We start from the raw sequence: 23,967 nt of genomic DNA, 5'->3' as shown, positions 1-23,967 counted from the left end.
CGACATCGCTTGCTTTGTGGCTGAAGTGCCTGTGGCCAGTTATGGTTATTGCGCGCCGCTCGCAGAGTCCTGGCCACTATCGAGCGTCCAATGGCAAAGCGCAATGTTTTTCTCAGCTGCCAAAGACCAAGAAGCATGTCTGTGGCAAACAAGACCGACCATTCAACGTGTCCATCAAATTTTTCAACTGCCACAGAGGGCGAGCTGAGCAGTGTGCCAGCCAGCGAGCCGGCAACGTCTCAGAGCGGCCAACGCCGCTGATTATCTCCAAGACTACTTGCCTTGCCATGCCTTGCCATACTACAAAGCCGACCTGAACAGCAGCAGCTTCAGCTGTGATGAGTCCGAGGAGAGGGTTTGGGAGCTTGATTGGGTCTCGGGACGGTGCAGACGCACGGATGGCTGCGGAGCGTCGGTGATGGTCAGCTCGCGGGAGCCTGCAGCAAATCCAAAGATGTATTTCTGGACTAGATTTTTTGACAGAAGGAAGCTGAACTTGGCTATGCCGTCCAGTCGGCAAACAAGCTTTGGTATGAGGTATGGGGTGAAGCGTGGCTCAGTGAATCCTGATGGTGCGTGCTTGCTTGCCTGTAAAAATTGGTGACGATGGACAGGGGCAATTGACTGCTCTGCAGTCTCCCGCAGAAAGGATTCAGGCACTGTCCAGGATCACAAGATGCCGAAATTCCTCCCATTTCTGCTCGTTCTCCTTTCGGTCGGCCGTAAAGAGATAGCGCCACCTCTTTGCAACCCCACATGCGTACGCCACCTCCCGCCACTTGTGGCCATGCAAAGTCCATGTACGCATCTCAGTCGTCTGTTGCAAGGGCAAACAATATCAGACGTCATCTCCCGCACGGAAGAGACCAAGAATCAGCCGCCAGGTGCGCCAGAAGAGTCAGTAGAGAAAAGAAGAACGTAATAGTTCTGGATATTAGACCATATATGGTGGCAAATTGTTGATTGAGCAGGTCCGCGGCCTTTCGACTGTTGGGTTTGCTACGTCGAAATTCAAGGCTGGAAGCGAGAGCACGATGTCTCATCGTTGATAGGATGGCATTGGTATCGGGATGAAAAGACGAACTCGAAAAAAAGATTTTGAAAAGCCTCCTCCTGCAACTTGGGTATTTTCCAATTAAATCAGGCAGAAGGGAATTCTACCGCAAAGACGCCAAACTCCATCCGAGAATCCCGTCCTTTTTTTGACATCGACAAAGGGAAGGTGAGGATAGGCCAAAATCTGCCGGTTAAGCCGAGGAAATCAAGGGCAAACTGCCCTCTTTAATCGTGCAGACCACCGAGCCAAAAGGTCACATCAGCGCAACAGGATCGATCGGTGCCAGCTCCAGGGCCACATTCACGACCTTGCTGAGCTTCATGAACGCGGTCCTTGCCTCCCCGGTACCAGTCTTGGTGATGGTCAACTCTTCGCCCACTTCCTGCGCCAGCGTATAAATGTGTTCGCGCGGCACTCTGTGCACGCATACCAGCCGTACGTCAGCGCCCTTGGGGACTCGGTCCTCCAAATGTGTGCAGATTTCTCGCAGGGCTGGGTCGTCGAGCCAGCGGCGGAATGACTCGGTAAGGTCGTGAGCGCGGGGAGACCAAAAGCTGCTTCGAAAAAAGATCCACAGCGACTTGAGGCGCGGAAAGTCGTGCTGTAGACTGCGGTAGGGTAGAGCGCTGCCGAGATAGGATGACCAGAGGCGCACGTCTCGGTCTCGGATTCGCAGGCAAATGTTGGTGACGCAGCGCGAGTAGCCGGGCGATGACAGGTGGACAAACATGTTGGCATCGGAGGGATGAACAAAGAGGAGACGGTTGCAGGCGTAGAGAATTGGGGCAGCTTCGGCGTAGATGGTGTGGCTGGTGGTAAGGAGGGCGGTTGCCGCTCCTGGCACAGGTAGCGCGGAGTTGTTGGGTGGCCACCATATTGTCGTGTTTGATCGCAGGGCGTATTCGTAAATCTTCTCGCGTATCTCCAAAGGCAGACGGTGAAGAGTGCTGGGCAGCGGTTGTTGGGAATCGGATTGTTCGACGTCGCTCATGGTCGTGTCCTCATCGGACGACGTCGAGGTCCTGACCGAAGCCGAGGATGACTGGGAGCCTGATGAATATGAGGTCGCCATGAGGACGGCTTTGAGGTGAAGATAGGGAGCGGCAGCGGACGAAGAGATGCGCATGTATTCGGTAGTACCGGTAGGGAAGAATGTGTGTGGGTGTGCGTGGGTGGAGGTTGTATCTCTGTCAGCAGCGGCCGCCAGGGTGGCTTGGATGACAGCAGCGGTTCCCGTTTGGACGACAGCGGGACTGGAGGCAGCAGACTGCTCCTGGCCACAGCAGTCTCGAAACTGCACGATCAATGCATCAACGACTGCCAGCAGGTGTTGAAATTGACCAAGGTAGGTGGTGAGTAACGGGGCTCCCGCTAGCCGACGGAGAGGGCGGCGCCCAACGGTCCCTCGGTCTCGGCATATGGCACCCCGCTGTCCAACCATCACCCTACATTCACAAAACATCATGTCGACATCTGCTCACCCTCGCCCTCTCCGCCGCAATGGCCTCGTCCGACTCCGACGCCGACCTCGCCCTCTTCCTCTCAATCCCCTGGTCTGCCAAGCTTCTTGCTGATCCCCAATTCGAGCTCAGCCCAACCGACTCGCGGATCCCCAAACCAACCACCGAGGATTCCTTCGTAGCCGAGACCCTCCAGTCTCAGCGTACTGTCCGAACATGGGTCACTCAACATCGCTTGCCTGCTGATTACCCCTCCTATCCGATCCGCGAGGCTCGCTCGTTTCTGCAGCTCGGTGATGGCGTTTGCGGTTTTCCCGGCGTCTGTCACGGCGGCATGGTTGCGACCCTTCTCGACGAAGTCACCGGCGTCTTGTTGACTGCCAATGCCAAAGAAACGGACAGGAGGGCGGGTACGACTGAAGGGTTGAAGTCTTTCACGGCTTACTTGAACGTCTCATACAAGAAGCCTCTGTCAGCGCCTGGTCTTGCCCTGGCGGTTGCAAAGATCAAGAAAGTAGAAGGTCGGAAAATCTACATTTTAAGTTCTCTAGAGGATGGTCTCGGTGCAGTCTTCGCTTCGGCAGAAGTTATGTTCATTGAGACTCTGGCAAAATTATGAAAAAGATGGTCTTGTTTCGTTGCAAGCGACAGCAGCGTAAAACACTCCATATCTCACCAATCTGGGCAACCTTTTCCGGAGTGCATGCTTTTCTTGAATACTGTCGCCTCGAGAAGGATTGCCAAAATGGGATACTTTAGGCCCTGAGTTTGGTCCGGCTCCCTACATGACACAGACTAAGATATGATGCTGATCACATATTCATCTGTCAGATCTACCATTTACCATGATGTTCAATGTTTTCCTTTTCCTGGCTACGGCATCTTCAAAAGGCGCTTGGAAAAGCTGCAACCTCGGGCTGAGCGCAATTTCCTGGGGAATCTGGTCGCAGCATACCAGCCTCGAGATACGAGTATTCGATTGGTGCCTGGCATCATTGCGCCCGGTAACACGGGCATCTGGTCAGCACACCCGGAGAAACACAGAACAAGACGACGATTGGCGATGCCACCCTTTCCGTTCGGTTGCCGAGCGGATTTGACACATCTTATTTTCTACAATTGGCAACAATGATCCACTTGCAGCCGTACTTGCCACCGTGCGAGCGGTACAAAATCCAGCACCGCATCCATCAACGGTCGTATTTGGAACGGAGATGAGCTTGTTAGCATTGTATCTGAGGTGCCATACTGGTAATCTCATCTGGGCGCCCAACCCACGGTCAGAGGCGCTGCCTTGACAAGGCAACAAGATCATTCGGAGCAAGCAGACTGCGAAGAAGGACCACAGGAGCTGTGTTACGTGTCAGTCAATATGATACAGTTTGAGGCAATCTGAGGGGCTAATACGCCTGATGGCATTGCTGAGAGGCATTCGAGGTGAGCCTTGCCATTGAGATGGCCTGAAAGGTCTGGATGAGCCAGCCTGGACAGAGCCCATGCGCAAGCAAACCACCCATAGACTACCAAAAGAGCCTCATGCAGGTCTTGCAGGACACGTACCCGTCCGATTGGATACAAAAGTCGGCAAGCAACCCCAGGTGATCAAAACTGGACACCCTCAACTGCCGAAGACCACGCGGGCCACGCATGGCCGCTTGGCGTTCGACTTTGGCGAGCATCTCGGGGACGGCTATAGTCGACCATTGGATCGAGGTTTGCCGCCAACATGCGGGCGCTCGTGTACTTTAGTCGAGGGTGCTTTCCTGTCCAGAATGGAGACGAAGGCACAAGCACAGAAGACTGGGTTAGAGTGTGGAATCGCATGCGCACGGAAGGATGCAGAAATCGAAGGGGGGAACGGGGTTTCGCTTATGGAGGCCGAATGAGGAAATCAATCCTAGGGCGGCAATCATGGGGATTCCGAGTGAGTCCTGTCTGGTCTTGTGAGTCGAGTGGTGTGGTGAGGATGCGGCGGCTGGTTGCGGACGACCAAAACGGACCAGTTGGACGTTTGCTCGTGCTGACGGCAACGTCGCCGTGGCTTGCGAGTGCAACCATCAAGATGCATTTGATGATTGACGGCAGAGGCGGAGGGAGGCGTGGGAGAATTCTGCGCCACAGGCCTCGATGTCTGTGTCTCTGGTGGCCAGGGTAAGGTAGCCATGACAGGTTGCCGCGCCGCCCACCGGCACTCGGGCGGCCCACACGGTCCGTCCGTCGTCTCTACCTAACCTCCCCCTCTCCCACTTCGCCAACTACCTTACGCGCTGCCCTGTCCATGGCATGCAGCCTGACGGCCACCCAGTCCTTGCTCCGTCGATGCCACCATCATTCGTACCTTTTCTAGTCTGGTAAAAGCCTTACGCGTCGGCGTTGCTTCTGCCCTGCCACCTCCCGCGCGTTTCCCGCTCATAACATGTCTCATGAAAGCCACTCTCCTTCCACTCAGCTGTCAATCTCCCTCTCCTTTTCAGCCTCGTCAGTGTCCGTTTGAGGGGGCGCCTAGCATGTTTCCTCATCAATGCCATTCCCGCGATCAACACCAAGGTCGCCAGCGGAGGAGGATGTAAAGCACATCCAGCGGCAAAGCCCTCTTCTCAACCTCCCCTCCGAGATCCGCCTTGTAGTCTATTCCTACCTGCTTCCTCGCAACACGGAAATCTCGATTCATCCCATCACTCGCAAGTCCAGCAAAGGGACACCGGTTCCAGGCCACTTTTGGGAGCCCGGCGTCCGGGCCGTCGGCGGACTATGGCTGTCGATCCTACTCGTCTGCCGCCTCACGCATGATGAAGCGGCAGACATTCTTTACGGCTCCAACCGCTTCCACTTTTCCATGACCAGCCGGGAGCGCATGTGGTACTCGCTCAACCCGCAGTCCCTCAACAAGCCGTACGCCCGCGGCCTGCCCATCAACACGCTTCGCATTATTCCGTCATCGGCTCTACACCGCATGCGCAGCGTCTCAATCCGCATCGAGGAAGACATCAGCCGGCCAGACACGTACCGCCGCGTGCAAACGTGGCTCGCAGAAGCCGTCAGCCGCTTCGTTGGAGGAGCAGGAGCACCGCCTGTGTGCTCTTCACCAACGCCTCAACCACAGCAACACCGCCTGCAAGAGCTGACGACGACGCTTGTCTGTGGCGAGTTTTCCTATGGCAACTTCGCCGTGTTCAACTCGGGCGAAGTGTATTGGGAGTTCCGGCCAGCGGCACCAGGCCCAGCTTCAGCCGCTGCCTGTCTCTATCAGTTTGTGCTCGAACCGCTGGCGCAGCTGCGCGGCATCAAGAATGTCGACATTCAGGGGCACGTCAACCCGGCGTTTGCTCAGCGACTGGCCGAGAACATTATGTTCGGTGGCGACCAGTCTTCCAAGCCCGACCCGACAAGCCAAGGTGATCATGGCCACATTCAGGAAAGCGAAGATGGTCCGGGCATCCTCTGCAACGGTGTCCAGCACTTGCGTCCGGGAAAGAGACGGCGGCGCGATGCCGCTGCTGATGGGGAAGAGGCTCCGCTGGTGCGGCCGAGCAGGAAATTCTTTGAATCGGTGCTGGACTGGGGCCTAACCAGCCTACACGATCCAAACGCAATGGAAATGGACGAAGAGGAAGACGACGACGCTGGTGACGAGGACGAAGCGAAGCGAGAAACTCGAATGCCCCAGGCCTCGGCGCGGATGAAGCGGCTGGGGTAGGGGGACTGTTTGTGCAAATGGCAGCCTTCTCCAACAGATGGCATGGCGCGACTCGTGAGGGTCAAAACCAAAGCTGTCATTCACCCACGGCGATACTCGGGAAGCGGAGATTCGCGACCAATTTTGCACCCGAGGAGCTGCCATTTTTTTTCCGCTCCTACCACGCAGCGAGAAGAAACTATCGATCTGCCCCGCCCATCTGTCTCTCAACATGTATCCTTTCTCCTTGTTCTCCCAGATTTCGCTTCTTGTATCTACTTCTCCTTTCTTCCAGGCGCTGGACGGGCGGAGGCACCATTCCAGACATCACCATGTATCTCATCACACATGTTGCATCTCTTCTTCTATCCTCTTCCTCAGTATGCGGAGGGTCTTTGAGCCGGCGTTTACGGGATCGGAGCACAAGGAGCAGCAGCAGCAGCAGCACACGGACTCGTGGGTTGAGCTGGGCTGGTGGTCAATCTGAGCCAAGCGGCTTGCTTGGATAGTGACGAAGCGACGAGGTATACAGACAAATGCACAGAATGAATACATGCCGGCGATTCAGGACACCAGCTAGTCTCTGCAAGTGCATCCAGCCAGATATACTGCCATCAAACACCATCATACTCATTCCCATCGCGCCCGCACCGCCACAGCAAAAAGTCTCGGACACGCCGTACATATATGCAATACACACGCTAGCGCTATTCCATCTCATCCCATCCCATCTCATCATCTCGAGTCATGAGCAAGAGATAAGGTCTCGGCCATTTTAAGTCTAGCTACCTAGCCCACATTTACATACGTACGCAGCTCAAGTCAAATCAAGTCAGCCCAAAACCAAGCCAGGCCCGACGTGACCTGACCGGACCCGACTTGACCCACCGACCAGGCAGCCGAAAGCTTAACTGATGCTGTTATTGCTTTTTGGGCGCTAGGTACCCAGGGCGATAGGTAGTGATGGAGACTTTTGTTGGTGGGTGGGAGAGAGGGAGGGCATCCCGGGTAGAGACTGGTGTTGGACTAGGTTGGTAGGTTGAGCTTTTTTGACTGCTGTCGCTGATGAGTTTGTGGGTGGACAGTGGGTAGATTGACGGGCGGGCGGGCAGGTTGATGGATGGATGGATCAATATGTCTGTGGCGTGAGGAGAGGCATAACAGACTTATCGAGCAGGTCTTGTGGTTAAACCAGAGTGCCTACACGATTTTCTCATGAACGATGATCCAACACGTCTGCCCGCACGTAACCTGTCCCGTCCCCCATCGTGCACTCCATATCCTCGGGTCCATTTCATCCATCTCGAGGCTGCCTACGTGTCCTGAAAAACACGAGACCAGGACGCCCGGTGCGGCAATTCTCCATACAGCGTCGAAAAGATGTGACGACTTACTGGCAGGACAGGCAAAGGCGAGGCGAGGCCGGGCAAAGCAAGGAACAACCGCACATCATGGATTGCCACCAGCAGGCAGGCGAGATGAAGATGCAGCGTGCAGCGCAGCAGTAAAGGCAGCGGATCAGAGGGGCCTGTGTTCTTGGCGCAGGAGAGGGAGTGGGAGAGATGGCTGAGATGCGCTGCAGCAGCGGAGCGAGCGCCCATTCACCCGCTCTCCTGTAGCTAAGGTAGGCCCATCGGACGTACGCATCGAGCTGCCGGTACGTTTACCCTCCGACAACTCTTATACACAGCAGTGGTAATGGTGGTGACGACATCCCAACAACCCCACGCCGTACGCGCAAACACTGCTACGAAGGACAGGGCACACGCATTCGAGACGATGCGGAAGAAGGTCAAACTGTGCCAGGAGAATGCTGGAAGAGGCGTCACAGCGACATGCGACATTCAGCGGACAGGCAGGCATGGCTGTGGTCGAGTGTTGGAGGGCAACAGGACGACGCGCGGCCGGTGGATACATGTACGCAGCAGCGGACGGAGCGTGGCGTGGGGCGCAGACAGACGGGACTACGTACATCAGCCAGTGCAGTTCGGACGGAGAGACGCAAGTCATTTCTCTTGACAAAAGGACGAATGGGTGGGTGAGTGGGTGGCGGAGACGACATGTGGTGGAAACGCTGAGGTTTGAGATGTATCCATGTTGTGTGAAGTGGTATCTTCATCGTTGATGCCTGATTTATCGAGGAGCCGATGCGCCTCCCTGCCTGACCCGACCACTCTCTTTCTCCTCTTTATACTTCTCCGCTCTTCTGAGTCATTGACTATATCCATAAAGTCATGTTGAAAGGAAAAAGAAGAAGGGCAAGGCCGACATCAGACCTGGACGTGCCATAAACAATTACTCCCTAGACGCTATCACAGTGACTTGGTGCATGACTGCCTCTAGATCCAGCCACAGAGCCAAGAGTCGCCATTTGTTTTGACACACATGGTAGGAGAAGAGGAGAATGCGGGCGGGATGGAGCAGCAACTCCGCCCGGCTGCGCCATCCTGTGCGGCAGCAGGATCACACACCGATTTGTCTGTACTCCGCTTTGGCGGCAGTCAGACATGTCGTTGTGTCTCGCTTTCTAAGAGGAGCCGGATAATTCATGCGCGCGGACAGCTGAGCGGCCATGCACGCAGCCTGGTTGTTTCATGTCCACTTGCTCCGGGCGGAGAAGATGCTCATTGAAACAGGTAAGAGTCCAAGGAGGGCATTGATGAAAGCGCATACTTTATTCTCCCTGCTCCGCGCTGTTGTAATACTCTTCATCCTCGGCGCGCAGAGCTTCTTCGAGCTCTTGACCAAAGAGGAGATTGAAGACGACGACAAAGTACACATCGCCAGTGGTTCTGTTTTTGAAGACCCACCGTAGGGTGTGCGTCTTGTCGTCAATGTATCGCAGCACGCCAAGCGAGAAACCAGGCAATCTGAGCGCGAATTCTGCACATGGGCGTCAGCAAGTTTCAGGACATTCGCAACCGCAGCATCGACTTACTGTTGAAATCCAAATAAGGGTTGGAAAAATCACCCTGATATGCCCTGCCCTCTTCAAACACAAACGCCTCTCTATGCTCCCGGTCTAGAAACCATTTACGCCTCTTGTCTGCGTCTGCGGGGAGACTCAGCCCCTTGCGGACTTGTTCGCCGTCGCCATCGCCGCCCTCCGCCAGCGCCGGGGACTCGTGAATGTCAGGGACGTCACCCTGCTGCCCGACCTTGTCGCCCACGCGCAGCACGAACCAACAGCTCAATGCGGGGCCGTACAGCCACGGCTCGTCGGCATAAGCATCGCACTCGATGCCCGGGTCGATGAAGCGCTTGACGATGCCAAAGGCGTAGTTGAAGCCCGGCGGAAGACGATCGCGGACCGGGTGGTCAAAGTCGGGACCCCACACGCAGTCGGCGCTGGGCAGATCGGCCTTGGGTACGAAGCTGAATGAGATGCTGTAGCGGTCTCGAGAGTGAGCTGGGTCGTCAAAGTAGGGCGTCGTGGCGGGTGATGTCAGCGGCAGGCCAGTGTAATCCCGGATGCGCGTCTTGACCTTGACGCGCACGAACTCATTTTCGAAGCTGAGGCAGTCGGCGCCGTTGACATTGACGAGACGGTGGGTCGAGCGGTCGTACGAAGGGCCGGCTGTGACGCGGAGCTTGTACTTGGAGGTGAGGGCGTTGGGGTCGTCGTCGGCGGAGGCGTCCCTGCGTCGCTGGCGGGGAACAAGGCGGGGGTGGGGCTGCTCCGACGTCTCTGACTTTGACGGCGATGGTGTCGACTCTGAACCCTGGTAGAGGGAGCTTGGAGGCGTATCGTATTCTTCGGTACTAGATGCGTCGCTGCTGAGGTCCTTGGGCGTTTCTGCTGCCGAGACGGTGGGTTTCGACCTTTTGATCTTTGCGCTGGCCTTGGCCTTGGAGCGCGAGAGGGCGTCCTTCACCTTGGAGGCCATGATGGATGTGCAGAGGCAGAGCAGAACGACGATGTTCAGGAACAGCCGCTGGAATATATTAAGAGCAGCGATTGGCAGGATCCCGTCGTGGCTCACATGTCGACGATTTTCTCGGGGGAAGCATCGACCACAAACAAATGCCGTCATGGCAAGCCCAGTTCGCCCAACCCAATTCAATGCATCCATGTAAGCAAACCAAGACGTCGCCCAATCCCCCGGCTTCTGGGGAGCCGACGAGATAGCTTCACTCTAGCCACCTCACTTTTGGAATCGAGGGTATCATTATCGAAACTTTCTACCTACCAGAGCCAAGTTCATGAATAGTTGCCCCGTTTGCCGCCGCGCTTCTGTCTGTCAATGTGACCGCGCAGCGCCTTGCGCGTGTCTGTCAAACTGCGCTTGCCCTTGAATTTTGCCTTGCCCAGCGTCATCAGGAAGTTCTTTTGACGCGCCTTCTCCTTGTTGGTTGTGCTCTTGCCCTCGGCCATTTTCTTTTCCTTGCGCTTGGCCGTCGTTGACTTGTGTTTGTCTTCGCGGTCGGCCTTTGCCATGGCAATCTTTTCCTCCTTGGTCTTGCGCGCGGCTAGCGTCGCCGGTAGCTCGATCTCTTCCGCTGTCAGAGGGTCCTCTGCATGACGCGCGGCTGCAGCGGCGTTTTGACGTCGATGACCCGGCAGCTGGGCGTTGACTTGAGCCTGCATACGAAGCTCCTGCAGCTTCTGCAAGTCGGCCGGTGTCAAGATACGCGTCGTTGCAAGCTTGAGCGCGGCGTCTTCTTTCTCCTTGGCCTCCTGTGCGGCCTTTTCCTCAGCCTGTTTCTCATCCACTGCCTCTTGGGCCTTGGCGTCTTCGTGCTCCTTCTTAGCCTTTTTAGCTGGCCTCTCATCGTCCTCGCTGTCACTGATGTCAATATCGTCTCCATCGGCCTCGACGTCAATCCAACCACCAGAGTCATCGCTGTCTTCAGACTCGACGTCCCAGTTCTTCCACTCTTCATCCTCGGCTTCATCTCCCTCGTCAGGACCATCTGGGTCCAGGCCCTTCTCGATCCTCTTCTTCCGCCTCTCTTCCTCCTTCCACTGCTCGAGCAATTCCAAGCCCTCGATCCCTCCAACGGCGGCTTCACCGTACCGCTGCTCCTTCCTTTCTCCTGAGCGCAGGCCCATAGCTGCCTCCTTGCCCCTGTCCCTCTTCTTGAGCATGTCTGCGCCGACCTCCCTGTAGAGACTAAGCAGTCCCTTGGCCGCCATCATCACACCCTTGTCCTTGCTCTTGCGATACATGACCAGATCTTGCAGAAGCGTCTCGTTCATGGCCAGCGGTTGACGAACGCAAATTTCGCGGATTGCATTGAGACCCGCGGCTGCGACTTCTGAAGCTGCTGCTTCCGAGACAAATTCGTTTGCAATTTTCAGCATCAGAGGTTCAATGGCATCTGGGGGTACCAGGGCGTGTGTAGCTTGGGCAAGCGCGGCCAAAAATGACGTGACGGATGGTTGCTTTGGCGTAAGGAATTTAAGAAAGTAGGAGTAGAGGCTTATAATGGTCAGTTGGTGGAGACCGACTAAACGAGTCACCAGGTTCAAAACGAGCAGCTTTTGCTCGAGGTTGAGTTTAGACTTTTGGTTCTGGAGATGTCTGTTGAAAAGCGCCTCGGCAAAGCCCTGTGGATCATGCAGAAGATGCAGTGCAGAAAAGTTGAGCGGGTGCGGCGCCTTCTTCTTGCGTTCTTTCTGCAAGATGTCAGTCTGAGCCCAATGCGTGATGAGATTCTCCGTACCCTCTTGACCGTGGCTGCAGCCTTCTTGAGCTCCTTCTCCTTTTTCTTGGTCTTTTTGTTGATTCCAGCCTGGTGCTTGAGCTTGGCAATGTCGACGCCGTCCTCTTCGTCGCTGTCATCATCTGCGGCTTCTTCTCTCTCCTTGTCGCCGCCCAGGAAGAAGCGAATGCCACCGATAATAACCTTCTCATTTTCTGAAAGAGAGGCTTCTTTCATTATCTCCACAGCCCTGGCATCTGTCCAAATTTGCCTCTTCCACAGCTCGCGCGTAAGCTTCACCGCCCAGAGGCCTTTCGGCGATGTTCGGTCTGAGGTCAAGAGGTTGAAAAGTACGGTTTGCATCGTGCGATTGAGGCGGTGGTTGGTGGCCTTTGCGTTGGAGGAGCGGAGGTCGGAGAGGATTTTTTGAAAGAGCAATGCCCTGAGGGACTTGCTTGGAGTGGTGACGAGGATCGGGAAGAGGGCGTTGATGAGGCTTGATGGTTATTAGAATCTGCGCCATGTGATTCCAATTTCGCAGACTTCTCACCGAGCCGAATCAATGACCTCCTTGTTGCGCAGCAGAACCAACGCTCCCACGAGCTTGTCGCGAAGCTCAGACTCCAACACAGCATGGTGGTTCGAGAGCAAATCTATGAGTTGTTCTGGAAATTCACTCGTTTGTTTGGGGTAGCAGTCGGCTACATGGGAGACGAAATCTATCTGGTCGCGTAGCTTTACAAGGGCGTTGTCGTCGTGGGAAGAAGGGTCGTGCATGAAGACTTCGAAGAGGACCTGGTACTGGCGATACTGAGCCTGGAAATCATCCTCGTACGAGCTGCTTTATGGTTAGCTCAAGTGCGATATCGCAGAACATAGCCAGTACCTCGGGTCGCGTCGAATCTTGTGTTGAAGGTTGGCACTGCGACAAGTTAATCGTGGAGGCAAGACAGGGAATTTTGAGAGTGCATACAGATCAGCCTCGACTTTTTCGAGGGCCCCAACCTTGCGCTTGCCCATTTTGCCTTGAAATCGAGGTGAACCGAGTGGGACTGGCAATTGTTAGGACGTGAGTTGCGGGATTCAAAATTATTGAAGCCGACGACTTTGCGCAAAAGTTTTGCCGCGGCTCACCGCCTGATCTACAGCAGGGATATTTTCCAGGTGCAAGGGCCTTGGACAAAGCCCAGTCATCCATCACTCTTCACCTCTCTCGAACTGTCAGCCATCAACGAAAACATCGGAATGGACGCATGCCGATGATTTGGCTCGAAGCTTGACTTCTTCAACAAACGAGTGGTATTCTTTTGCACTCGGAGCAAACCCGATGTTATTGTCAAAACAACGTCGAATCATTTCATCCTCAGTCGCTCTAGTCAATATTTTCCCTCCATTATAATGCGCCCAATAGAGCATTTCGGAACTCTTTCAGCAGACATTCCATCGCCTTTGCACATTTGCATCAATTTTCCTACGACATTGGGCTTTCCGGGCATGCTCGAGGCACGAACTGGCTCACGGAGGGAAGTTCACTGAGTCTGTCGCCTGAAAAACGAGTTTCAATGGGCCAGGCATGTTGAGGCAACTCGCATCCATAGGAAAATTCAGGATTAGGCAAAGACAAGCGCAGATTCACAAGACTTCCGACAATGTGGCCTGGGAGCAGTAATGTACCACTTCACTATTGGTGCACACAGGGAGCACTCTTCTACTCCATGACTAGAACCTTAAAAGGGACCAGCCTCGTTAACCACACCACTGCGAGTGCGCTAGGAGGTTTTCCATCCCTCTTGGCATCCACTGCGACACAGTCGACAGGTCTCTTGACAAGTTACAACAAATGTCACAAATATCTCAGTCTCAGTCTGATCAGGCTACCTCGAGTCTCTCACCAACCAAGGTCTCTTGGTGAGCCATATACTGTGCGAGCATTGATGCAGTGCTTCCTCGCATGGCGGGCCGAGCGTGTCAATCCAACATCTAATCACCGCATCACGAGGCTCACAAAGAAGATTCCACGTTTACTCATCTTGAGGCATCCTACAGTTTCCAAAGAGCCGAGTGCTGCGTCCGACCGTCTTTCTCCCCAGTCAATACCGTCCAACAAGGACGTTCTCAGCCTGTCGCGTTACCGTGCCGTCTCAAATCTCGCGCCAGGCAAACCAGTCTCGCGACGAAGATGGTGGCAAACACCTTGGCCACCAACCCCGAGACGCCGCGGCGGCCTCTGGGACGAGGACGAAGACGACGAGAGAGATGACCATGTGGGCAGCGGTTAGGGGCAGCGTCGCTCGCGTCGGAATCGCGACACAACAAATGAGCATGAAGCGGCAGGGACGTCCTCATGCGGCTAAGCTTCGCCTCAAGACGCGATCAGACCAGTCCAATCCAAGCAATGCGCGTCACAGATCAGGGCTCAAAGCTCACACGCACGCAGAACATTCCCATCCGTGCGAGAGATGGCAGCCAAAGCCCAGAGCTGGCAGTGGTGGGAGTTTCAGCTCCATGACGAGGGCTCTTCCGCATCCGAACCTACTTGCCGGTTCGGTGAACAGACGATGGACGTCGGTTTGCTCTTGTGGGAGCACCGCTCAACGAGAGATTCCAAACCGGGCAGCCGGACTTCATGACGTACAGCGTCGCCACTAGCCCACATCTTCATCTACGAGGTGACCTGTCACACGCAACAGCAGTGGGCAACTGTCCCATCAAGAACCGTTTCTCTTCTCTGCCCATCTCCGCCGTGGCTCTCTTCTCTCATTATCTCATCCCATCAACCAGCGTCTGCCTTGCCACCGCCATGTCAAGTCCAACACCACCGCGCCTTGCGGCGTCCAACGCACGCCCCTGCCGCAGGTGCACGCCCCCGAGCCAAACACAGATTCTGCGCGCTAGCGCTCAACAACTTCGAGGAAGTAGATGGATGAAAGGTGGATCCGCACTGCATATGACCAATGGGCTGTGCGGGAGCAGTAAACCTAAGCCTCACAAAAAGAGCTCACGGCCGCGACCGACGCACAAGCGACGATCCCGAGGACCCATCAGGAGGACCCCTAGGCCCCCCAGGTGTCGGCAGAGGTAAACGGGCCAAGAAGACAACCAGGCGCGAAGGAGGGCACGGCGGGGGGTGCTTCGACGCCCCCTGTAGATGCTTAGGACGCGGCACGCTGCGGATGCAAAGAGGGACGCCTGTCGATGATGGCTTTGCCGGACTGCCGGGCGGCCAGTCGTCGGATGCAGACGGCGGTCTCTGGCATTGCTTGCACGCTCACTCGCTGCTAGGCGCCGATCTGGAAACATGGGCAAGTGCAATTCCACTGCTTTGCGACTTTTTCTACAACTGCAAGCAAACTCCGTTGATGGCAGGCAATGCCGATGCAAGACGTCGACGAGACCGGACGAGACACGACTGAGGAAGTGAGACGGAGGAAGCACAAAGGTCGGAGGTCGGAGTTGGTGCGCGAGCTTCGTTGAACAAGCAGTCCACTCTTTCTATGGAGCAGGGCGCAAATCCTATGGAGATGGCATGGAGATGGGGAAAGCGAACCGAGCGATGTTCATCCAAATCGTCAACCTCACACACGGCCCCCTTGCTTGCTCCTCCTCTCACAGCCGGCCTCTGCTGCCTGCGCATCCATTCCGCACCCTCCTACTCGTCGTTGTTATTCCTTCGTCCGTCCGAGAGAGCGTCGCTAGCGTCCTGAGATTGTCCGTTTTGCAGGCTCGTTCAGTACCGGTGTCGTTCTGCTGCTCCCTCTCTTTTTCCGTCGTCCATCGCCAAAATCACCGCTCGGCCGGCAATGATGTGCATTTCGAGGCCAGCCAGACCACCATCAACCAGCAACACTTCTTTCATATGGCGCCGCCACGCGTGCCGATGTTTTGGCGGTGGCAAGGCGGTGCAAGGAACGATGAGCATCGCAGCGCGGCGGAATGCGACGCTCGACCCGATGCCAGCACGGACATGTTGTTATTCGCGGACAAGAACATGGACCCAGGGAGCAGAGACGCGCGGGTACGCGTTCACGCGCTCTGTCACAGTCGTCGACATTCGACAGCTGCTCCTGCAAAGACTACCTCGTTGTGATGGGGTAGAGTCGCAAGTGCTTCTTCCACTGGTAAGCTCGATTGCAGGCAATGAACTGATGATTCACACCGCATTGTGAAAAGTCTGTTGGTGGCTTGCTGATCGTGTCGAATGGCCCGTTGCGCAATTGCGTCGTCGAGAGCGACATTCAACAAGGCGTCCAGCGCGTCGCGAGGAGCGGTGTCGTCGACAGGCAGGTAAGGTGAGGCAACATCAGGCAGGTCTGTCTGTATCTATGTGCTATACCACAAGCAGACAGGCTCTCTTATAGCACCACCCACTTCAGTGACGACGATGACGATGATGACGCTGCCGACGTTGATCTCTGAGCATCCAATAGTGATAAGACGACAAGGCGACAAGGCACACCAGCACTCCGCAACTCACATACATACAGTCGGTAAATAATTGACGGCCATGACATCAACGACGGCGGCGTACGACGTCGTCGCCAGCGAGCGACAGCGAATGGTGAGGCGAGCGCGCGTGCATATGGGCGGCGGCGCACTGAGTCGAGACACGCGCCTTTCGAGTCAGAGGCTGGAGCGTGAGGTAAAGTGGACGACAATCGCTGCTGGTGACGGATGGCCATTAGAGTTGTCGCGGCGGCGAGGGGGTTGATGTCGAGTCTAGATTTGCGCCGGCATGGTATGGCATGTGTTCGCAATCAGTAGTGCTGGTGGGTGCTGAAGCGGTGGATCGTACAGTACATCCAGGTACCCACCCATCAGGGGTCGAAGTCGCTAGGTTGTTCACCTCCTGCTCTCGCTTCTCTTGCCCGTCTGTAGTATGCTATACACGCAATCTTATGATCAGACAAACACTTCACAACAACTCTCCAATGCTTCGGCAAGAAAAGATGAACCAAGCAACCGCAGCCATGAAGGTGAATTTGATATCCCTTACACCATAGCGGCGGGAACGGCAGTGCATCAGCAGCAGCAGCAGCAGCAGCGCCCACATATTCGGAATCCAGCACAAGGAGAACAAAGCCAAAGCCAAGGCGAGAAGAGGTCAAGGTACAAAGCTGCTTGTACACATGTGGTGCCTCTTCTGTAGCGCCACCAGGCAAAATTTTTTTTTTTTTTTCTTTCTTTCTTTCTTTCTTTCTTTCTTTCTCTTTTTCTTTCTTTGGGAGAGCGTAACCAACATCAATCAAGCCTCAAACCCTAGCTAATCAGTCAGTCAGTGCACAGGAAGCAGCACGTCGCTCTCCTCGCCCTTCCTCATCCCTCCCCCTTTCAACTCCTCCACCTCCTCCACCTCCTCCGATTCCACCAACCACAACCCCCCCCCCCCCCCAAAATCAAAATCCTATCCCAATCCCAATCCCAATCCCAATCCCCACCCCCCAGAAAACCCGCACCCAAACGTCAAAACCATCCAACGCACAATGACGCAGCGTAGCCGCAGCCGCTGACGCGCGCACGTGTGGGGCGCAGCTGAGTTCAAGACACGCACGCGGATTGGGAAACGACGGGGGCGATTGAGTTTGGGATTTTCGGCGGGGTGCGTTGCGCGGGTGCGGTGCGCTGACTCGGGAGAGTTGGGGTTGGGTTGGGTTTGGCGCATGTGGGAGACGCGAGGCGAGGCGAGACGAGACGAGACGGGACGAGACGAGACGAGACGAGCACGAGGACGAGGGATGGGGGAGGGGGAGGGGCAGGGGGCACGCGAGCATATGCAGACAGTTTGCGTTTCTTCAATGTGTTTGGGAATAGGTACTAGCCGTTGTCTGTAAGGTATGTATGCGGCGGTACGAAAGAGAGTTGCCATCTCATCACGTACTCAAACAAAGTGGCCCAAAGGTGACGAGAAAGAAGCATTGTCCACATATGACCACGCAAGAAATGCGTCAAGTGGAACTCATTGAAAAAGCAGCGACTAGCCCATCGACAAACTCCAGCGCAAATATTCGAGACAGATGGGTGGGCAACCTTGAGCAGTAAAACAAAAAACGCCACCGGCCATGTGTGTAAACGCCTAATCCCCAGAGAATTAAAAAGTATCAAGACTTGAGTCTGCGTGTGCGCGTGTTCCCATAGAACCGAACGATTCGTGGCCGCCATGAACAAGAGGTCAAGCAGATTAGACAAAAACAAATGGTGGTATCAGCGACCTCGGCCAGGTCTACGGGAAAGGAAGAAGAAGCAGAAAGACGACAGCAAAGAACGAAGAGCAAGATCTAAACGGTACATCGACAATATAGGCACATTGCCGAGTAGAGCAGCGCAGCAAGCCAAGCAGGGGGGGGGGGGGGGGGGGGGGGGGGATTTGGTGAGCGAGTAATCAAAGCAAGCGCTAGAACGCAACAAGTTGGTAAGCAAGCGGCTCTAAAGAGTCCGCCCCACTTACGCGCGAGCGAAATGAAAGCGCGCGCAACTGGTTGGGCCGGATAGCGAGGCAAAATAGTACAGGTTGATGGCCGATGGAGAAGAAGGGCGCAAAGGGCCGAGCGAAGAGCTGGAGCGCGGTGTTCGTGGAGAAGGAGGCGCAAGGTAGAGAAGGGGGTTTGGCAAATGCCGGTCCCAGGATAGGCCGGCTGTCGCGTGCCAGATTGCCCGTAATCGGTGCAAGGTCGGGGCACTGGGGCAAACGGGTAACTCAGGCGACGACCATTAGCAAAGAGAATCGGCAAGGTCCGCCACCTAGAACGTGCTCCAGTTCCAGTCCCTGGGCACGCTGCCCACATAGCTGCCGACCTTGAAGGATGGCGCCTGCGCCACGGAGCTGCCTCGCGGCTGGGGAAGTTGGAGACCCTGCGGCTCTGCATGCCCTGTCTGTGCGGTCATGCCAGTGGACGAGTCGCTTTGCGAGCTGGCCGAGCTGCTCCGGCTCTTGCGCGTGTGCTCCCACTGCCGGTACGCCGACCAGCAGTTGTCGCACGCGCGCGACGGCGTACCGTCCGGGTGGAACAGGGCGTCCTGGTCGAGTTTGATTTCGTGCGAGCTATGCTCGTAGCAGAAGATGTCGCCACAGCGTCGACAGTGATGACGTCGGCAAAGCAGCGAAAATGGCCGACTGCAGCCCTTGAAGTTGCACTTGATGGTCTCCTCGTTGGACTATTGGCACGCGTTAGAAGCTTGAACTCGTGGTGGAATCATGCTTTCACATGCGGCTCGCGCTGGGAAGGCCAAACAGGCCATTGCGCAATTCAAGGCGCACCAAGAGCACCATGATGGCGTGCCCATGATGGTGTGATGGCGGTGCCTTAAAAGGCAGGTCGAGTCCCGCAAGCAAACTAAGCCACTCACCTTCCAGTGATTTCTCGAGGGAGGACCGGTGACCGGACCAAGGATGATGCCCTCGTCGCTCGCGATCCTGTCAATCTCGGAGTACGTCGTGCTGAAGCTGTCGATTGTGCCGCGCCTCGACCCGTCAATCGACTCCTCAGTGGGCGAAGAAAGAACCGAACTCCTCGGAGGAGAGGACCGTTGGGGACGCTCCGTCGGCCTCAGAGCAGCGGGGATGTAGAGGGGGCTCTTGGGTTTGCGCAGCTGGCGCGTGTGCAAGGCCAGATGATTTGGGACATGAGTGGGCGAAATAGCAGCAGGCGTCGCAGTGCCAGAATGCGGCGGCGAGGTATAGGGGTTGTACTGGACGCCACCGCGGTAAGGATACTGTTGCTGCTGCCAGGCGCTGGGCATGGCAGATGCTCTCGAGATTCCGGTGGCCATGGTGGAGGGAAAAAGCAGAGGCGACTGCAAGGACAAAAAGGCGTGGCGCTGGCAAGAAGGCGGGAAATTACGGGCGCCGGGTCAAGGGTGGCGGCGTGTCGAATAGAGGGAGGGCGTGGTGTTGTTTGTTGAGTTGGCTCTGTGGAAGTGCTGGGTCAAGTAGGCGTAGAGGAAGACTGAGGACCTGGGACGAGAGAGAGCGGTCTGCAGCGGTGGGCGAGGAGCGCGAGTGATAAGGTGGTGATTGTGATTGGGCGAGGGGACAAACGCCGGGGGGGGGGGGGGCACAAGGGAGACGCGGTGTAGGGGACGGATATGCAGGTGTCGAGCCGGTGTGTGGTGATGATGCAGGCCGATGCGGGCAGAAGGGCGAGTCTAATAATAAGGCTCAGGCTCTGGCTCAGGCTCTGGCTCAGGCTCTGGCTCTGGCTCGCAAAGAGCGAGTAATGGCAATGTCGAGGAGAGGCTGACGACGATGGGGATGCGCACCGAGAGCAGCCCCGAGCCTTCACTAAGGGACCGGCGCTATTGGCCGGCCTCCCCTGCGCTGCACTGCGCTGCCCTTGGCTGCCTGCCTGCCCGCTACTGTATCTACTCTACTCTACTCTACTCGACTCGACTCCACTCCACTCCACTCCACTCCACCCCGTGATTCCGCTGTAAACGTTCCGCCGAGTGGGCTGAAGATGGCTGGCTGGCTGGATGGCTGACGGTTGCTGGTCTGGTGCCGTGGATCTGTCTGATGCCATGTACAGTAGTAGCGAGGGCAGACTGGCTGGCTGGCTGGCTGGCTGGCTGGCTGGCTGGCTGGAGTTAGGTTCAGTTGGCTGTCGATAGGCGGCCAGGCATCCCAAAGCGAATAACGGCAATCGCTTGGCTTGCGTCGCTAGCTCCGGCCCACCGCCCTAGCCAGCCAATGGCAGCCATCTTCTTATCGGTCGTCGCTGATTGGTTCGACAGTTTGCAACAACCCAAACACTGCAAACATGCCCAGCCTCAAATCAGCCCAGCCCAGCCCAGCCCGTCCTTCTTGCAACCTCAGGTTCCTTGTCGTTGTTCCTTTTGCCGTCGCGTCGGCACTTCGGACCTCATCCCAACTCAACGTCCAAACCGTCTCGTCTTGTGAAAACGCGGGGAACGGCCGACTGTCAGAATGCTTGAAGCCCATACAAAGGCGCGACTGCTATGCTTGCCCCCCTCCTCCCCCCTTCCTAACGCTGCCCCTGGGGTATTCCACTATGCGCCTGCCTTTGTGACCATCGCATCTCTACGCGCCGCCTTCCCTCCTTGTCGTCACGATTGTGCCTTTTCTTCTGAACTTTTTTTCCTTCAATTCTCCTTCCGATAGTGCCCGCATTCCTTGACCTCTCCTTTCGTCCTACCCATGGACCGCTTGCCCATCTCTCGAGTTCGGGAGAGTCCGTTGCCGCCACTCCCTGCCGTCGACCCACTGTCCCCGCAACAATGGATGACCCTCATGGCTGTCGCCGATGCCATCATTCCTTCCGTTGCGCCCATCGCCAATGTCGACAAGGAGAGTCAGCTGGGCCAATTCACTGCCCTGACCCGCGTGCGACAGCTCGCTGGTCCTTCAGTGTCTCCAGAGCTGCCCGCAGAGTTTCTAGCCGAATGCCCCTCGTCCACGCCAGGTTTCCGCCAAAATATCCAGCGCGCTCTGGCCGAGTACATGCCCGCAGACGTGCGCAAACTGCTCGTCTTTGTCCTCACCACCTTGGAGTCAGTTGCTGTGCGCCGTGTCGTGTGAAGCAGGCCGCGTCGCGCTGACAACTCAAACAGAACTCGCGCCGGTGCTCTGCTCTTGACCGGCTATGCCTCACCCTTCACTTCTCACCCCTTGCACATTCGAGAGGCCATCTTCAAGGCCTGGTCCACGGCCAGAATCTCTCAATTCCGAATGCTCCACATGCTGCTCACCATGCTCGTGAGGCAAAACTGGACAATGGCTAGCCCCACCCTTCCCAAGGTCTTGGGCTTTCCGCGTATTCCCGTCAACTATGCTCTGGGCAGGGATTTCGAGTATGAATTCATCCAGTTTCCTCCAGGCACGGGTGCCGACATCATCGAGACAGACGTCGTCGTCGTTGGCAGCGGCTGCGGCGCAGGCGTGTGCGCAAAGAATCTGGCAGAGGCTGGCCAACGCGTCATTGTCGCCGAAAAGTCGTACTACTGGCCCCCTGAACACCTACCCATGAAGGAATCAGAGGGATGGGGACATTTGTACATGAATGGCGGCATCATGATATGTAAGTCCTTTTTTACGATCCATCGCATTCCAGGCAGATAGCACCACCACCGCCACCATGGTTGGCCAGGGTGACAGGGAGCATTCAGATTCCCTTGAGATATGGTTCCTTGAAGGGATTAACGCAGGGGCTGTCCAACCGGCGCCACGCGGAGGACGTCAACGTCAACCCTGTGTGCCACGACTTTGGGCTACAAGCCTTGGACCCTAGTCTCGACAAGGGGCCTCAACGGTCAGCCCTACCCAAGCGACCATGTATCAAGGGATGCGCGACCAATCATGGACAAAAATGTCGTTTCTGGCGGCGCACATCCATCTTTGGAGCGGGGTTTCGGTCCAATGGAACCACAATTGATGCTGACTCTCGGTAGCTGATGAAAGCGCCATTACCGTTGTTGCTGGGCAGACATTTGGCGGCGGCGGCGTTGTCAACTGGTCCGCCTCGCTTCAAACCCAAGGCTACGTCCGGGAGGAATGGGCAGCCCAAGGCTTGCCCCTCTTTACGTCGGCTGAATTCCAGGACTCGTTGGACAGAGTTTGTGATCGCATGGGCGTGTCTGCCGAGTACGTTCGGCACAATCCAACGAATCAAGCTCTGCTAGAAGGCGCACGAAGGCTAGGCTGGGCTCACCGAGCAGTGCCGCAAAACACGGCGGGAGCAGAACACTATTGCGGCCAGTGCAGCCTGGGATGCTCGTCTTGCGAAAAGCAAGGCCCCTCGGTGTCCTTTTTGCCAGATGCCGCCAAGGCTGGTGCCAACTTTGTCGAGGGCTTCGATGTCAGAGAGGTGCTGTTCCAAGTCAAAAAAGACAAGAGAATCGCGACCGGTGTGCGTGGAGTCTGGACTTCTCGAGATGAGCGCGGCGGAGTGTCGGGACACGAGCGCAAGGTGAGGGAGGTCATTATCCGCGCCAAGCGCATCGTCGTCTCGGGCGGGACTCTGCAGTCACCTCTGCTCCTGATGCGTTCTGGGGTCAAGAATCCAAACCTTGGCCGGAACCTCCATCTTCATCCCGTCGCCTTTGCGGGAGCCGTGTACAGAGAAAAGGTGAATCCGTGGGAAGGCGGCATCCTTACGGCCGTTGTCAACGAATTCGAAAACCTCGACGGCCATGGCCACGGTGCGAAGCTCGAAGCCGTCAACATGCTGCCCTCGATTTGGCTCACCTTTCCGCCGACGACCAGCAGTCTGGACTACAAAATGTTTGTTCCGAACATGAAGCACATGGTCGGGTACATATCCCTTGCCCGAGATCGCGATTCGGGACGCGTGTATCCGGATCCGGTTGACGGCCGCTGTCGCGTATCATATGCCGTGTCCAAATTCGACCAGCGGCACATCCTCGAGGGCATCATCGGGCTCGCCAAGACTCAGTACGCTGCCGGCGCACTCGAAATCATTGCCATGGTTCCCGGTGTCCCTCGCTTCAAGCGCACCGAGGTTGAGACGGACAATGATACCGAGGGCATCAACGAGAAGAAGTTCCAGGAGTGGTTGAAGTTGGTGAGAAAGAAGGGGTTCCCGTCTCCCGAAATGATGTTCTTGAGCGCGCACCAAATGGGAACGTGCCGAATGGGTTCGACGCCCAGACAGAGCGTGGTGGACCAGAACGGTCAGGTCTGGGGCACCGAGGGTCTGTACGTTGCGGATGCGAGCGTATTTCCGAGCGCGAGTGGAGTCAATCCGATGGTAACTACAATGGGTGAGTGGTTTTGTTGTCTGTTTCAAGTATCAGGACTTTGGCCGCAAGTCTGCGAGAGGGCAAAATTCTTCAGGCTCAGGTGACGGCGTTGGCACTCGGCCGCGCAGCGATCTGGTCATTCTCGCCGTGGTGATGCGGCCTTTTTTTTTTAAAAAAAAAACTTCGGCACAAAATGACGTCGGAATGTGTTGAGAGGCGGCGGCAGCTGACTATTTATAGGCATCGCGGACTGGATATCACGAACCTTGGCGGCGAGCATGGCGACCAAAGAGCGCGAGATGGCGAGGCTCTAGTAGAATCGCACGGTCAACGTGACTGGTGGGGTCGGCGGGTGGGGTGGCGAGGTTTCACGCGGCATGAGGTGGTGTTGACGTGAGAGTGTGACGAAACGGCATGAT

General features: G+C 56.2%; 9 protein-coding genes across 9 annotated transcripts; 5 read left to right on the top strand and 4 right to left on the bottom strand.

Annotated features, from left to right (window-relative positions):
* Positions 1-1,310: 1,310 nt before the first annotated feature.
* On the bottom strand, positions 1,311-2,129 carry IWZ02DRAFT_488937 (uncharacterized protein; the record flags this gene model as incomplete). The annotated part of the gene is made up of 1 exon (XM_066769516.1): positions 1,311-2,129. One exon carries the CDS (start codon positions 2,127-2,129, stop codon positions 1,311-1,313), a length of 819 nt encoding a protein of 272 aa, XP_066624506.1.
* A 428-nt stretch (positions 2,130-2,557) lies between these two features.
* IWZ02DRAFT_374314 (HotDog domain-containing protein) lies at positions 2,558-3,136 on the top strand (the record flags this gene model as incomplete). Its single annotated transcript, XM_066764751.1, has 1 exon — positions 2,558-3,136. One exon carries the CDS (start codon positions 2,558-2,560, stop codon positions 3,134-3,136), a length of 579 nt encoding a protein of 192 aa, XP_066624505.1.
* A 1,902-nt stretch (positions 3,137-5,038) lies between these two features.
* Positions 5,039-6,214, top strand: IWZ02DRAFT_431499 (uncharacterized protein; the record flags this gene model as incomplete). The annotated part of the gene is made up of 1 exon (XM_066766165.1): positions 5,039-6,214. One exon carries the CDS (start codon positions 5,039-5,041, stop codon positions 6,212-6,214), a length of 1,176 nt encoding a protein of 391 aa, XP_066624504.1.
* A 2,234-nt stretch (positions 6,215-8,448) lies between these two features.
* On the bottom strand, positions 8,449-10,080 carry IWZ02DRAFT_515865 (uncharacterized protein; the record flags this gene model as incomplete). The annotated part of the gene is made up of 2 exons (XM_066770662.1): positions 8,449-9,076; positions 9,132-10,080. 2 exons carry the CDS (start codon positions 10,078-10,080, stop codon positions 8,868-8,870), a joined length of 1,158 nt encoding a protein of 385 aa, XP_066624503.1. The 3' UTR covers positions 8,449-8,867.
* Positions 10,081-10,319: 239 nt separating this feature from the next.
* On the bottom strand, positions 10,320-12,917 carry IWZ02DRAFT_446474 (SDA1-domain-containing protein). Its single transcript, XM_066767233.1, has 5 exons — positions 12,813-12,917; positions 12,726-12,761; positions 12,390-12,677; positions 11,861-12,335; positions 10,320-11,813 (listed from the first exon to the last, which is right to left on the bottom strand). Exons 1-5 carry the CDS (start codon positions 12,857-12,859, stop codon positions 10,395-10,397), a joined length of 2,265 nt encoding a protein of 754 aa, XP_066624502.1. The 5' UTR covers positions 12,860-12,917; the 3' UTR covers positions 10,320-10,394.
* Positions 12,918-13,372: 455 nt separating this feature from the next.
* On the top strand, positions 13,373-14,292 carry IWZ02DRAFT_204894 (uncharacterized protein). The gene has a single exon (XM_066762623.1). The coding sequence runs from the start codon at positions 13,489-13,491 to the stop codon at positions 14,116-14,118; it is 630 nt and encodes a 209-aa protein (XP_066624501.1). The 5' UTR covers positions 13,373-13,488; the 3' UTR covers positions 14,119-14,292.
* An 851-nt stretch (positions 14,293-15,143) lies between these two features.
* IWZ02DRAFT_204896 (uncharacterized protein) lies at positions 15,144-16,059 on the top strand. The gene has a single exon (XM_066762624.1). The coding sequence runs from the start codon at positions 15,366-15,368 to the stop codon at positions 15,924-15,926; it is 561 nt and encodes a 186-aa protein (XP_066624500.1). The 5' UTR covers positions 15,144-15,365; the 3' UTR covers positions 15,927-16,059.
* A 2,134-nt stretch (positions 16,060-18,193) lies between these two features.
* On the bottom strand, positions 18,194-20,071 carry IWZ02DRAFT_446467 (uncharacterized protein). The gene is given in 3 exon segments (XM_066767232.1): positions 18,194-18,988; positions 19,181-20,017; positions 20,030-20,071. 2 exon segments carry the CDS (start codon positions 19,601-19,603, stop codon positions 18,575-18,577), a joined length of 837 nt encoding a protein of 278 aa, XP_066624499.1. The 5' UTR covers positions 19,604-20,017; positions 20,030-20,071; the 3' UTR covers positions 18,194-18,574.
* A 916-nt stretch (positions 20,072-20,987) lies between these two features.
* IWZ02DRAFT_468524 (uncharacterized protein) lies at positions 20,988-23,862 on the top strand (the record flags this gene model as incomplete). The annotated part of the gene is made up of 4 exons (XM_066768636.1): positions 20,988-21,340; positions 21,401-21,867; positions 22,238-23,569; positions 23,789-23,862. 4 exons carry the CDS (start codon positions 20,988-20,990, stop codon positions 23,860-23,862), a joined length of 2,226 nt encoding a protein of 741 aa, XP_066624498.1.
* Between the last annotated feature and the right edge of the window lie 105 nt (positions 23,863-23,967).

The sequence above is a fragment of the Phyllosticta citriasiana genome (assembly GCF_038021145.1).
Source record: "Phyllosticta citriasiana strain CBS 120426 chromosome Unknown IWZ02scaffold_4, whole genome shotgun sequence".
Taxonomy (NCBI): Eukaryota; Fungi; Ascomycota; class Dothideomycetes; order Botryosphaeriales; family Phyllostictaceae; genus Phyllosticta; species Phyllosticta citriasiana.
Note: the sequence above shows the minus strand (reverse complement) of the source record. Positions and strands in the feature narration are given on the sequence as shown.

Bases quoted from the DNA above. Each gene is read 5' to 3' on its own strand.
- IWZ02DRAFT_204894 (XM_066762623.1), top strand. From the start codon at position 13,489: ATGTGGCCTGGGAGCAGTAATGTACCACTTCACTATTGGTGCACACAG.
- IWZ02DRAFT_446474 (XM_066767233.1), bottom strand. From the start codon at position 12,859: ATGGGCAAGCGCAAGGTTGGGGCCCTCGAAAAAGTCGAGGCTGATCT. The intron at 12,678-12,725 runs GTACTGGCTATG...ACCATAAAGCAG, and splicing joins AAGATTCGACGCGACCCGAG to CTCGTACGAGGATGATTTCC. The intron at 12,336-12,389 runs GTGAGAAGTCTG...ATAACCATCAAG, and splicing joins GAGGTCATTGATTCGGCTCG to CCTCATCAACGCCCTCTTCC.
- IWZ02DRAFT_446467 (XM_066767232.1), bottom strand. From the start codon at position 19,603: ATGGCCACCGGAATCTCGAGAGCATCTGCCATGCCCAGCGCCTGGCAG. The intron at 18,989-19,180 runs GTGAGTGGCTTA...GCGTGCCAATAG, and splicing joins CCTCGAGAAATCACTGGAAG to TCCAACGAGGAGACCATCAA.
- IWZ02DRAFT_204896 (XM_066762624.1), top strand. From the start codon at position 15,366: ATGGAGATGGGGAAAGCGAACCGAGCGATGTTCATCCAAATCGTCAAC.